Here is a 13,975-nt window from a genome sequence, read left to right as displayed (position 1 = left end):
CTTCCCGATCACTGAACCTTCACACTATTTACACGTTTTAAGAAACAGAAGCATCAGCGTTCACGGGCTGCAAGTTACGTAATTTGTTAAGTAGTACTCAACCCCGTGTGCTGGATGTGTCTCTGGCTTTCCGCGCTCATTAGCGCGCTGCCAGAGTTCTCTCCATTTGAGTCTGGGGTCTGTTTTTAGGAGGGTTCGGTGGTTGAGATCGCCGGCATTAACTTTCCCCCAGTTACTGCTGACTTCACTCTTGATGGTTCTCAACCGCACAGCCCAGTCATTTTGGAATGATCGTCTCCCTTTTTTCTTGAAAGATGAGAGGAACAGTCATATAATCACACAATGCCCTGGCCTCGGAGGAGCCCTATTAGCCCATCCAGTTCCAGCCCCCTGCCATGGGCAGGGACACCTTCCACTATCCCAGGCTGCTCCAAGCCCTGTCCAGCCTGGCCTTGGATACTGTCAGGGATCCAGGGGAAGCCACAGCTTCCCTGAGCAACCTGTGCCAGGGCCTCACCACCTTCACAAGGTCCTAATACCCGATCTAAACCTATTCACATTGCAACTGCTTAATCTTAAGTGTCCCGCTAGAGCCGCTGATGTACAATTTAACACAAATCCCGAGATCTGGCTCAAAGCCCTGCACAGACCTGCAGTACTTGGGACCTGTAGGAGGGCGAGGCACCCTATCGCGAGATCTGGGGCCCGCGACTGCGGAGCGGCGTCCTCTCGCGAGAGCGGTGTGAGGCCGGTACCGCCCCCGCTCTACGGCGCCCCCTGGTGGGGTCGGGACGGGACGCGCCGCCCGCCGCCATTTGATATCGGTCGGGGCCGGTCAGCGCTCAACCCCGGCGCGGCCGGAGCCCCGGGCATGAGTAAGTTCCGTGGAGGGATTCGGGGACACAGCGGGGGGTTGCCGCTGTGACCGCCGCCGGGCGATCGGGAGCGCGGACAGACTTGCGTTGGGACGCCCCAGGGCCGGGGCGCCCTGAGGGGCGTGAAGGAGGAGGACACCCCTTGCCCTCGCCTCAGCCTCCTCTTGTGTCTCGGCTCGCGCCGGTATTGCGACAGGCGCCGGTGTCGCCCCTCAGCCTCGCCGTGGCGCCGCGGTTTGGGGGCAGGAGGCGACGCTCCCCGCGGTGACAGCCCCGGGACGCCCCTGTCACACCGGGAGTGTGGAGGGGACAGCCGGGATCTGTCACACCGGGAGCGTGGAGGGGACAGCCGGGATCTGTCACACCGGGAGCGCGGAGGGGACAGCCGGGATCTGTCACACCGGGAGCGCGGAGGGGACAGCCAGGATCTGTCACACCGGGAGCGCGGAGGGGACAGCCAGGATCTGTCACACCGGGAGTGCGGCGGTGACACCCCCGGGATGCTCCTGTCACGCCGGGACCTTTGCGCCAGCCTAAATTCCTTAGAAGTGCTTGGAAATTGCATTCTGGCTCAGCGCTGCCAAACTGGTCTCCGTGGTAACAAAACCCACGAGCCGTGGGAAAAGGTGGCTTCCAGTAAGGATAAAAAAAAAGAAAGGCAGAAAGTTAGGAGAAGGCGGTGGTCGCACAGAGATATTTCTTCTTTGGCGTTGTTTTTTTTGGTGTTTAATTTGGTGATGAAAGCCATTAGCAAACAGCAGGAAGTGACAGTGGGTAGTAGGAGTGTTGCTGTTGGTGCTCTGCTACCTGTTGACAAGGTTGCACTAACGAGCATCTGTGCAGCTGGGCACCTCTGGGAGGGCTGGGCTCAGGACTCATTAACTTCAGCTCTCATAATCATGCTCATAAAAAATAATACATGATAAGAATTCGCTCAAATCAATTATGTTTGACTGGGTTTTTTTTCCCACTCTGTGAATGTCCAGGCTAACTCACAGGTTTAGCTCAGTTTCAGGATCAGGTAAAGGTTTTGTTTTTCACAGGCAGCCAGAGAGCATTTTAATTTTCTAGGATTAGGACCAGTGTCTTGCCCAAAAGGTAGTGTAGTCAGGATTTGGGGCCACTGTGAATTACTATGATACAGTGATTCTGCTTTTTGAGGTACAAATGGTGTCTGAAAACTGGAGCTGGGCCCTGACCTGACAGGGGACAGTGACTGCAGAATTTGTGGGCTGCATTCCACACGTCTTTCTGGGCACATTTCCTGTGGAAAGAAACATCAGTGGCTTTGCCACAAACAAACTTCCTTTTCCCTGGCATGTTTGGGCTGAAGCAAAAATGAGAAGGTGCATATATTACACACACACTGTTTAAAACTTTATATGGATGCAGACAAATTATCAGAGGTGTTAAGTGCATTGTAGTCTGAATGCCAAATGTATTCCCAGCTCACAGAGAGGCCTCAGAGGCTTTGTTTATACTGGCCAGAGAATTCCTGGACTGCGAGCTGAGTTAAAGGCTGCGCTTCAGCAGCAACATGGATCTCACTAAATCAATTTCTGCAGCACTACAGCCAGTTAGTGTGGAAGGTCATCTTTAGTCTGGGACATTTCTGTAGGAGATCTGACTGGAGGGAGGAGCAAGAAAAGCAGATCCCTAAAAAACAGTGCAGTCTGATTCCTCTCTATGTCATATTTGAAAGAGCTCCAACTGCTAAGTCAGGGTGAATAAATTAACTGCCTGTGATAGCACAGCAGTCTGCTGGAGACCTGGATATTGCAAATATATCATGTGGAAAGTTAAATGCAAACACTATCTGATAAATAGGAAACCTGCACATGCCAAAATGCTGATGCTTTTGATAGCACATTAGTCCCAGAAAACACAGGTAAAATGTCTAAATGTCTAAAATGTTTGAAATATCCTTCCTTTTACTGCTTACCTGGGACAGAGGCAAAAGGTCAGTTGAGGCAAATTTGAGGATTTCTTTAAACTTCACTTAAAGGTCCTGGGCCATGATTTGTAAAGGTGCCTGAGAAAGTTAGAAAATGAACCTGATTTTTTTTTTTTTTTCATGTAGCTGAGGAAAGTCTCAATCTTTAATGCTTAAAAAAATCTTTACTTTTGCAAAAGTCTGGCTAAGAAATTGATTTAGTTGATTCTTTCTGTACGTTAGAACATTTCCTAAACCAAATATTAACCCTGATATCAAAAAGGCCCATAAATCTTATAAACCTTTGTCCCTGCTGTTTGATTGCTGAAGACTGTTCAAGGAGTTTAAATAGATTTCCTTTTCAGTAGACTAAGTCCAAGATTCCTAAAAAGAAAATAAAAACATAGGCTGAAAATCTTGGTCTTGAAATTTAACCAACCAAGCATGAATATGAAAAAATGTAGTGTAAAGGTCAGTATTGTTGGCAATAGGCATGAGTATTTTGCAAGTTTGGCAGTTCTGGCAATCCGTAATTCCTGCAAACAAGTGCTGCAGGTAGAAGGCCAATGTTTTAAGGGTGCTGTTGGTTCTTTTCATTAGCTGAGTTGCTGTCTTTCTCCGTGCTATTGAAAATGTCACAATTCCATTCCATGCAGTGATGTTTGTGTTCATTTATAGACATGAACAAAACACGAGCCTTTTGTCTTCTGAACTTTCCCTGAGCAATCTTCTCTACTCCATCAGTTTGAGCTGCTCCTCCTCTGCTGATTTAAGTCATCAGAATCTTCCAGACCACTGTAATAATCCTTCAGCATTCTCTTTTGTGCTGGATTTATACCTGTTCTCCTGAAGTATATCTGTTAGGAGGGCATATTAAAAAAAAAGTAGCATTAAAGATGAATGAGTTCACGTAACATTCTTTTCCTTTCTGTATCACTCTGCCAGAAGCACGTGCACTGCCCAGTTTTCCTGTGCTCAGTACCCTGCCTCTGGCAGCTGATCTATCCCCTAGGTAGCCGTGCTGTGGCAGAGGTGCTGCGGTGCCAACGCCGCCTTTGTCGTGTTCAGAAATGAGCTGCACGATCGAGAAGGCACTGGCGGACGCCAAGGCGCTGGTGGAGCGGCTGAGGGAGCACGACAGCGCGGCCGAGGCGCTCATCGAACAGACCACGGCGCTCAACAAGCGGGTGGAAGCCATGAAACAGGTCTGCCCTCCAGCCCTGCTTGCTCCTGGGAGTGACAGCATTTACATCTCTGGGTGCTCCTGTGCAGAATGAGCATGCTGTTGGGTTAAGCCTGTAATGTAGACATTACATTTTACATTTACATTACATTTTTAGTAAAGGTGTGGCTCTCATCTAAAAATAGCTTGTTTATATAGTTTGAGACTGTGGAAACATTTTCACAGTTACTTCAGTTTAAATATTGAAAACGGGCATTTATGTGGAGAACACTGGTAGAAATGGGCTTGGCATCTTACAAACCACTCAGTAGTGTCTCTTGGTTTGCTCTCCAATGCAATACTACGTGCTTTCATTAATTTTAGCATGCCCACTTAATCATACAGAGGCTCTGACGTGTTTTCTTCTGTACAGACTACTTTGTCTTTGCACTGTCTCCTTTTGTTTCCAAATAGCCTCTTGGGCTTTTTTTTTGCTCATTTCTATTCTGATGTTAAGCTGCTCAAGCATGTTGTTAGATTGAGTGTGACTTTCACAAGACAGCTCCTGGGAAAACGTAAAGATGTCATGTGATTTTCCATATGGGAGTTCATTCTGTCACTTTAATGAACCCAAGATATGTTAATGGGCCTGTAAAATAATAAAACCCTGCATGCAATTCAACCCTGTAAAACTAGTCATGCAGAGGCTTCATAGCTTCAGATTGAGAGTATTACATTTCCCCATCTGTGGAGAGTCAGGATCCATTGACTCGGTCCCAAGTGACTTGTACCCACACAGGCTTATGGTTTAAGGTTTTGGGAAGCCACAGTAAATGTTGAGCGGTTAATACCTCACTGTTTGTCTTTACCACATCTCTATGAGTTTTAAATTACCTGATGGTGAACTTGGCCTGCATTAACTGAAGGTTAAATAGCATCCTCTACACACATCTAAGATGTGAAACTTGTTTAAAAGCAAAGGTATGCTTTTGTGCCTCTAAAGGACAGGATACCTGCAACACCTTCTGGTGTGTGTGTTTGATATTATTATTATTTAAAAGCAAGCATTGTCTTCCTCATTACAGACTGTGAGCGACAGTAGGAACAGGTGCTTTGTGACCTGCTGAGTAATACCTGCCTTTGGTTAATCAAATATGCTGTGCCTTGTTGGTTTGTTTTTGTAATAACCAGTACCAGGAAGAAATCCAAGAGCTCAATGAAGTAGCAAGACATCGCCCTCGGTCCACTCTAGTGATGGGTATCCAGCAGGAAAACAGACAGATTAGGGAATTGCAACAGGAAAACAAAGGTAAAATATGAATATTCTATCCTTTTCAAGCTCCAGCCTGTACCACTGGAATTAGTGAGACTTTTACCACTGATCTTTTTTCAAAACATAGCTGCAAACAGCTATGAAAAAACATAGAAGAAATTTTTTCTTCTAATTTCAATTTGTCAGTTTAACTGATCATAATACAATTCATGAGTCCTAAAGTCCAACCTCTGGGACTGATGACTGAAGAGAGAGATTTAGTCTCTCCAGATTTAGAAAATTTACTTTTTTCGGTCCTTATGTAAGCACAAGTGAGAAGATAAATAGAACTTAATTCTGCAATATAGCAATCTTTTTGGAGAAGTGTCTCACCACTGCTGAAAATACTAGGAGCAGCCAGGATAAGTTATGGTGTAAGTGGAGAAGTATAATTCCTTCTGGAATTCTGTACACTAGGAATGCAGTGTTCCTCCTTGAAAGCCTAGATATTCTAACAGTTCCATTCAGCAAAGGATTCAGTGATCTCAGTTCAGATGAGTCTTGACTTATCTCAGGGGTTATTTATCCTTTGACTCAGTGTATTTTGAACAGAAGCATTTCCAAACTCTGGTTGCTACTAAGCTGCAGATTAAAACAGATTTGTGAACGCCTTCCTGCCTTTTGTACAGTGTGGCTTTTAGTGGCTGGGGTAAAGCTGCTCAGCCACACTCCAGATGGCTTTTGTCAGCCACAGGAACTGAACACGAAGTTACACTAACAAAAGACTGTTACTGATCAGGAATTGTCCCAGGCTGATCACCATCAAAGCCATTTGCAGAGCCTGTGTAGATTTCATGGTGCAAGGAGTGGGGACACAATTACAGGCTCATTTTGGTTTTTTCAAGCTGAAATACTTGAGCATTTTCATTTGGTTCTCTGTGTTAAACTCTTAAGTGCATTTTGAATTCTGTTGGCAGAACTGCGCACATCTCTCGAAGAGCACCAGTCTGCTCTGGAACTCATCATGAGCAAGTACAGAGAACAGATGTTCAGGTTGCTTATGGCGAGCAAAAAGGATGATCCAAGTATAATAATGAAGTTAAAAGAGCAACATTCCAAGGTAATAACTTCATTGAGTTTTTTTGCTTTGTTTTTTAGTTAACACCTTAGTTTGTAGTGGATCAATTCAAAGCTCACTTCATGTCAATTTTTGTGCTATTGTAGTACTAATGAGTCCTAATTTTTATAATCCATGCCGTTCAACTCAAACAGGAAACTACCAGTTGAGTAAGTCAACTTTACCAGCTTCTCATTTATTAAAACTTTCAACAGGTAGCATTTCATTACTGCATTTGCTTAATTTACTTTTGTTTCACATCAGTCTTTAAGGCAACTGCCCTGTTACACTTCCAGAGGATAGTAATAGTCAGACTTTTAGACTAGCTTTAACTTATGCTGTGATACCAATAAATAATTAATAAACCTGTGCTTAGGGAGAATAGGAGGAACAAGCTTTTTAGATTCAACATTCAAATATTTTTCCCCTAAATACTGTAAATAAATTTAAAAAATTAAGAGTACTTTTGACTGTTGAATAACTGAACATATACTTGTGTTTCCTGCTTCATCCAGTTATTCAATAGTCAAATATTGAATATATTTTAAATTTTGGGAGAATTCATTATTCTGGGTCACTAACAGGTCTAAATAGGAGCTTTTTAGCAAAGTATTACATTTCATTGAAAATGTAACAATCATTAGAGCAACACAGCTGTGTAGATAAACAGAAGTTCTAAGTGTTTTATAATCTTTATATATAATTTTTGACCTCAGGTAACTTAAGTTTTCAAAGCAAAGTTAGGGTCTGTTTACTGGGAAAACAGAATTTAAGAATTAGATTCTTTCTTGCCTGCTTACAACATCCTATGTGTGTAATTAGTGCCATTGGTATGAAAAACATTATTGGGTTAGAACTGAATTTTTAACATAAAATTTTGAAAAATGACAGATATAATTTTCAACAGAAGTTACGTCAGAATATGGTATAGCATGTCCTCCAGTTTCAGGAGAACCAAGAAAAGAGGGTGAAGTGAAATCCATCCTGAAATGGACTGTGGTAGTTCATTTAGGTGCACTACAATCGAAAAACAGGAAAAAGAAACAAAAAAAAGAAAAAATAACATCTCACAATGTAATTGGAGCAGGAGATTTAGGCTTCAACATTTTCATTAAACCTCTTCCTTCATGAATGCCTGATGAAAAAGATTCATCACCCTTACCCTGACACACGGGATTTCTGGAATTTCATTATTTATTCTCTACCTCAAGCTTCATATTCAGGAAGATTGAACAACGTTGAAGCACTTTTTAAGTACTTCTCTCCTGTTATTAAAAAATCCATTATGCCCGAGGAGTTAAGCTCCCTGTTCCCAGTAATGCTGTTTTCCTCGAGTGCCAGCTGTTATTTTAGTGCCTGTTTACAGATTATTACAAGAGCACTGATTGATGCAGATGAAGAAGCACTTCCTTTAAATAGAACAGTGGTTTTTGATAGTGTTGTATGCGAGAGAAAAGGGTGTGTTGCTAGTAGTGACCCTGATCTAAGCATGCTGTTTGAATTTGCTCAGCTGAAACAAGGCCCTAAAATGGGTGTGGCCGCTTTTTTGTTCTTTATCTCTTTGGAGAGAAAAGAAACAATGTGTAGGAAAGAGAGAGACACAGAGGCTTTCACTGTCATTGCACTTTTTGGTTTTACCCCGTCTGAGTTTTCCACATGTGTCTTCCAGAGCAGAGCCTTCCAGTTTTGTGTTAGGATCTGAGCTAACATCAGTGACCTTGGAAGAGGTTCAAAGTTTTATTGATCCAGAGCCCACACGAGCTGTGAAAGCAGGAAGCAGGGAGGACAGCAGTATATCTGAAACCCACAGCTCCTACCCAGGCCTTCTCAAGGGTGCATCCTTGCCTTACCACAGCTTCCTGTCAAGCTAAATTTGGGAGCTCTTTTAAAAAAAATGTTTCATGTCATCACCTGCACTGGAAACTGAGAAGAAAATAAAGATTTACAACAAGTTTTTCTTTGCCCCCTCACATTGAGAGTGGGCATTTTATAACTGCTTAATTATAACTTGGGCAGTTGGAATGACAAAGAGGAAAGGGCTGATGTTTACTTCAGTAAAGGGTATTTGTTTTGGTCAGATAAATTTATGATTCCAGCTGAGGCAGTTCTTTGTGGTAGTTTGAAGGCAAGGTGATCATCTGCCAGCTATATGGATCTCCCATCAAATTCATCTTTTAAAGGTGGGATTTAGTTTTAGTCTCTGCTGTCCTTCACTTCAGCCCTCCTGTTCTGCTTTTCCTGATACTAGCCAATTAATATTGTGGATTTTGTCCAAAGGCCAAATCAGGCACAACTAAACTGGCATCATGGCAGAGTTGGAATAAAGGACAACTTGAAAAACAAAAGCTGTTGGAAATACCTTTAAGCTGCCTGGCTTAACTGAGCAGCAGTGAATACCAAGAGGGGCACAGGCTTCTCATGTAACATTGCAGGGAAAGGGGGCAGAGACCCTTCTTCCTGAACCTCTGAAGTCCAGAGCCCAGATAAGCTGGAATTGGAGGTGGATTCAAGCAAAAGTATCTAAAATAGAGAGTGCAGGGCAGGTTTGAGTTTTGTAATATATGACATAGTGAGGATTGACCACTGCACCTGCTCTTTTTTTTAGAGAGAAATACCTGTCCATGGGCTGGTACTGGAGATCAGGTTTCAAACACCTGGAAAGAATGTGGCTTTCCCTGCTATTCTGACAGGAGTGGTTTTGCATATCCAAAACACACATCAGTTCCTGCTGCACAGGAGGGCCTGGTCAGGGCAGGCACAGCACCAACTTGTGGTTGTCCTTGGCCATTTGGAGGCCAGGGAGCACAGTTGGTTAAGCTTCCATCAATTTCCAATGAGAGGCATCCTGTGGGGCAAACCAGGTTTATTTAAATAAACAGGACTTCTGTGGCTGCCCACACTGTAAAGTTAGAGATAATTTGTTTTCCAGAATTGATGTCTGTGATAAAAAATGTCACAGCACCTAAACCACGTTTAATGCTTTGCTTTTTTTAATAATGCAGAAAATATATCAGTAAGGTATTACTAAATATTGTATCTCAGGAGCTGCAAGTGCACGTGGACCAAATTACAGAGATGGCAGCGGTAATGAGAAAAGCCATTGAGGTGGATGAAAGGCACGGCTGCAAAGAGCAGGAGCGGATCACCCAGCTCGAGGTGAGGAGAAAGCTGCAGAGGCACAGATATTAAAGGGAGTAAAGATCCTCCCAGGTGTTGTATGGAGTTACTGTCCCAGTCACTCACTGCTGTTGTGTTGCCCTTGCCCTGCTGGAGCAGGGGAAGCACCACTACAGCTCAGTTTCAATGAGGGGATGCTTAAAGGCCATCTAAGAGAGCAGGAGGGTCAGAAACCTCATGTACTCCCTTGGAGAAGATGACAGACACAGCACCAATTTCAGTTCAGTATTTTACTCCTTATGCATTAGTTTGGAGTAGAGGGGAGGTTTTAACAGAAACCCTGATTTCTTTCTGGAGCCTTTTAACATGTTTTTCTCTCTCTGGTTTTAGCAAGAAAACAAAGGCTTGAGAGAAATTCTTCAAATCACTAAAGAATCTTTTTTGAACCTCAAGAAAGAGGATGCATCAGAGAGCACATCCCTGTCAGGATTAGTGACAAGCAGTGATCTGAGCCTGAGGAAAAGCTAAGGACTCTGGGAATCGTCAAGCTTCAGTTGCACACTTAAACCAATGGAGCATCAGGGGGCACTGGTCAAGCACTTGTTACTGAATAGGGCATCAGCAAGAGAATGCATCCAACTCCAGCTCAGTGGCTTTTATACTGTGTAACATAAATTCAGCTGGTATTCTGCAATACCCTCAGTGACAGATTGATTGCTATAGATCTGACCTCAGTAGGAAATGGATTAATGCACTTGCTGAATTGCAAATTCTTTTTATATGAACTCGTTTTACAGATAAAAGGTGAGATTTCAAGTAATTTATATAAATTATTGGTTATACAAAGTTCAGTGCAACTCTTAGATAATAAAGGTAAAATTTCAAGTCTGATCTCTGCCTTAGAAAATAGTAACTTATGAATATGCTTTGTGCATGATCCACATAGCATTTTTTCATTTTGTTTTGGTTTTAATTCTCATTTTGCAACAAACCTCTTTGATAGGCAAGGCACACAGGCAGCATAAAATTTAAGGATTTCTGTCATTTAGCCTTAGGGTATCACTTTCAAGGCCAATTTTTAAACATAAGGAATGCTGTCAATCAATAGTTTGGAGTTTTTAAATGAAACAAGATTCTTTCAAATATGTGCACTGAATTGTATTGTGAGAACACGGAAAGAGCTGTTCCCACTTTGTTGTTCTCAGGAACACAGGTAGCAATACAATTCTGCCTCAGCTTTTACCTTTAGGAGAGGAAATCCAGCTCAGTTCTCTGTCAGTAAGAAGCCATGAGTCCCATGTCTTCTCCAGTTACCTGCCCAAACTTCCTAAGTGAGGAATGGCAACTGGAAAGCACAAAAGCAGTGGAAGCAGAAAAGGGGGATGGAGGAAGGAGGAAGCAGCTTCATGGCAGAGTTGGCAGCGATTAATACTTTTAATTTTATTTTCTCTGGTACTAACTAGTCATCAGGAAGGTTTTAAAGTGAGTTAAGCAGAGTGAAAGCTGTCAGCTACAGAAAACTGTGGAACTACAGCTGCCACCCACAGTTTCACATTCTGGCTGTTCAATAACCCACCAAGCAGCACGAGCTGAGCTGTCCTGAAATCAGCCACCACTTAGTCAAGTTTAATTTTCAGTGACGACAACACAGAAGGAACTAAGCATCCAACACTTCAAAGCGTGCCAGCTTCAATACAGCTTCCTGTGCCCCAGCACAGCTTCCCTGAGCTCTAGGTAAATGTTCCACAGGCCTAAGGGGAAGCTTTCAGTGGCACTGAACAGAAGTAGGAACAGCATAATACCTTTGTTCTGTTCTCTCTGAACAGAGAACTACTCCTTCCTGTGGTGCTTTTAAGAGGAAATAAGTGAGAAAGGAGCATTAGCAGGCAGTAAATGCTTTTTCAGTGAACTAATAACACTTGCTGAAAGGACAGGTAAATCGGGTCTCCACATTCTTGCTGCCTGCTTTAGAAGTGGAGAAGCTGCTGCTTCTCTGCTGAGCACCTTGGCTTCTTGCTAGGCTTAAGAACACACTGAGGACATTCACATACCTGGAAAAAAGTTATAGCCATTTCCAGACCTGTGAAACAGCTGAGGGGAAATTCTGGGGGAACATTTTAACTCAAGCTCAAAACATTCTTGTCTGCTTTTATATTATCTGTAAAACCTTGCCAATGCTTCTCTGATTCAGATTTTGCATTTTTGCTGTGGCTTGCAAGCTGCTGACTTACCAGAAGCAACACCTTTTATCATCGGAGTGTTCTATTGTTGCAAATTTACAAGGAATTTTGGCTTCAGTTGTTGTTTCTAGAAGTTCTTGTTTCTAGAAGCATCTTTTCAGCCATGCACTGGTGTCAAGAGGCATTTCTGTCCATTTGATGCTGAATTCAGTTTTGTGGCTGACTTCTGGTTTGGTTTCTGAATACAGGAGAGGGTTGTTGTTCTGTGGCAGTACTTTGAGGTTGCTCTATTATGAAATAATGCTTGATTAGTGTTTATTTTTGTAAATTTAAAAAAAAAATGTGACTTAATTTATCTACTCCTAGTCTTCACATTTGATACGTCTCCCCTTCCATTCCCCTGCCCTGATCACTTTAGGATTTTAAAGAGCCTTCACAGTGTGTGGAGTGACTATTTTTCATTGCATACCTGTTATTTTTGTAATGCAGATGGCTTGAGAAGGATTTATGGCTAGAATTGTGTACTGTACAGTAAACTTATTTTATCAATAAAGTTGACTGAAAAGATGGATGTCTCCATGACTAAAGCAAGGTACTCTCTCTGAGACTTGCCTTGTTGGCAACACAAGATAAAAAAGAATAACCAAAACTGTTTTATGTGGCAGCTGTTCAGCTGAGGGCAGACTGAAACTAAATAAAAGCTTTGAACAGCCTTGACTTTTTAAGAAGCACATGGGATTAGAAGATTGTTAAAATACAGAACTAATGGCACTGTTTTCATGCAGAATTACATGTACTGGAATCCCTGTGTAAATGCCCAAATGAAATTTATATTGGCTTAGGGAGTTTCCTTAAGTACTTTGTCTGCTTAAAAGAGGAATTTCCAGTCTACTGTTTGAGTGTGAAACTTGATCTTTTTGGAGAGCCTGGAGTCTGAGTGCCCAGGGCACTGAGGCAGAGGGAAGGTGAGACCTTAAAGCTCATCCAGTGCCACCTTGTGCCATGGGAAGGGACACCTTCCAGTGCCCCAGGCTGCTCCAAGCCCCGTCCAACCTGGCCTTGGACACTGCCAGGGATAGGACAGCCACAGCTTCTCCAGGCAAGTATTTTTTATCAGTTCTTCTGTGATAAATCAACTGCACACATCTGTTACCCAGCCAAGCTGATAAGACAGCACAAGTCAGTTAAATCCAGGTTTTAGTGGATGCTGTGGGCAAAACTACGCCCAAGTCATTCCTTAGTTTATGGACCATTCAGCACAAGAGGGGCTGGACAGGAACTGTATAGGAGGAGGGAGTGAGTTCCTGCTGCCTGTAACCACCTTCCTGTCCCCAGACACTGGGAGCCCTTGTATCAGGGAACTTCCTCATTTCCCATCTTCAGAAAAAACTCACCTGACAACTGCCTTAACCAACTGCCCAGCAAGGAGGGAAACACTTCATCATTGCAGTCCTGGAAAACAGCACTTGCTGGCAGCACTCCTCAGGCACCAGCCAGAGCACAGGCACAGGGGAAACCCACCAACTCCAGCTGCAGTTTCTTCCAGTTTCCCAGGTGAAGGATTACTTTTTTGAAGAATGGAGATGATTTCTCCGCAGTGTTCTCAGCACCAGAAATCCCCCAATCCATATTTGAGAAGTCAGTTCTTGGACACAAATACACCTTCCCTCTTCCAATACTACATTCAGGAACACCGTAAACAAATTTTTAAATGACTCATCATCTGCAACTCATTACACTCCTGGCTAAGCAAACAGCAGCTGCCTCCTACAATTCTCTATCTGTGCTGCTTTTCTCCCCACATATGGCTTTCCCCCTCACCCTCAGCATTCAGGATAAAAAAAAATGGAATCCAGCTCATTTTGAGCATATTAGATAACCTCTTGTTACACCAGGTAAAATGGAAAAGTTGGAATTGGTGCTTTTTCTGATGACACAGCCTTGTGAAGATCTAGTTCCAAAGCAGGTCAGTCTTACACAACCCTCTTCAGCCACTCCCTCATGCCCCCAAACTGAGCTTGCTTATTGCTCTGGTCTGGAGTTGACTTCTCCCAGCATGCAAGGAGGCACAAAGCTCTTCATGCTTAGCAGGAGTCAGATGGCTGCCTGGAGCTGGGGGCTAGAGAAGACAGGCTCTGAGAGCAATAAAATAAATATTATAAACAACAATCATCTGTTGAACACACAGAAGTGTTATGGGAGCTGCTGTTTCCAGAGAAAACTCAGACACCAGAGGCTACTAATCCATGGTGTGGGAGGGGACAACAACCTGATGGACATCAGCAAAATCCAAATAAATCTGGGTATATCAATATATCAATGCATTCCAGTCCGGGTCA

General features: G+C 43.3%; 1 protein-coding gene across 4 annotated transcripts; it reads left to right on the top strand.

Annotated features, from left to right (window-relative positions):
* Positions 1–761: 761 nt before the first annotated feature.
* Positions 762–12,201, top strand: LOC131572549 (FGFR1 oncogene partner 2 homolog). 4 transcript variants are annotated; one of them, XM_058825787.1, is made up of 6 exons: positions 762–875; positions 3,821–4,013; positions 5,162–5,279; positions 6,200–6,342; positions 9,382–9,495; positions 9,847–12,201. In XM_058825787.1, the coding sequence occupies exons 2-6, from the start codon at positions 3,879–3,881 to the stop codon at positions 9,982–9,984; spliced, it is 648 nt and encodes a 215-aa protein (XP_058681770.1). In that variant the 5' UTR covers positions 762–875; positions 3,821–3,878; the 3' UTR covers positions 9,985–12,201. The 4 variants fall into 4 exon arrangements, with proteins under 4 accessions (XP_058681770.1, XP_058681768.1, XP_058681769.1 ...); XM_058825785.1 differs by having other exon boundaries at positions 765–875; positions 3,877–4,013; XM_058825786.1 differs by having other exon boundaries at positions 769–875; positions 3,805–4,013.
* Positions 12,202–13,975: the final 1,774 nt, after the last annotated feature.

Source organism: Poecile atricapillus, chromosome Z, assembly GCF_030490865.1.
Source record: "Poecile atricapillus isolate bPoeAtr1 chromosome Z, bPoeAtr1.hap1, whole genome shotgun sequence".
Taxonomy (NCBI): domain Eukaryota; kingdom Metazoa; phylum Chordata; class Aves; order Passeriformes; family Paridae; genus Poecile; species Poecile atricapillus.
Note: the sequence above shows the minus strand (reverse complement) of the source record. Positions and strands in the feature narration are given on the sequence as shown.

Bases quoted from the DNA above. Each gene is read 5' to 3' on its own strand.
- LOC131572549 (XM_058825785.1), top strand. The intron at 5,280-6,199 runs GTAAAATATGAA...TTCTGTTGGCAG, and splicing joins ATTGCAACAGGAAAACAAAG to AACTGCGCACATCTCTCGAA. The intron at 9,496-9,846 runs GTGAGGAGAAAG...CTCTGGTTTTAG, and splicing joins AGCGGATCACCCAGCTCGAG to CAAGAAAACAAAGGCTTGAG.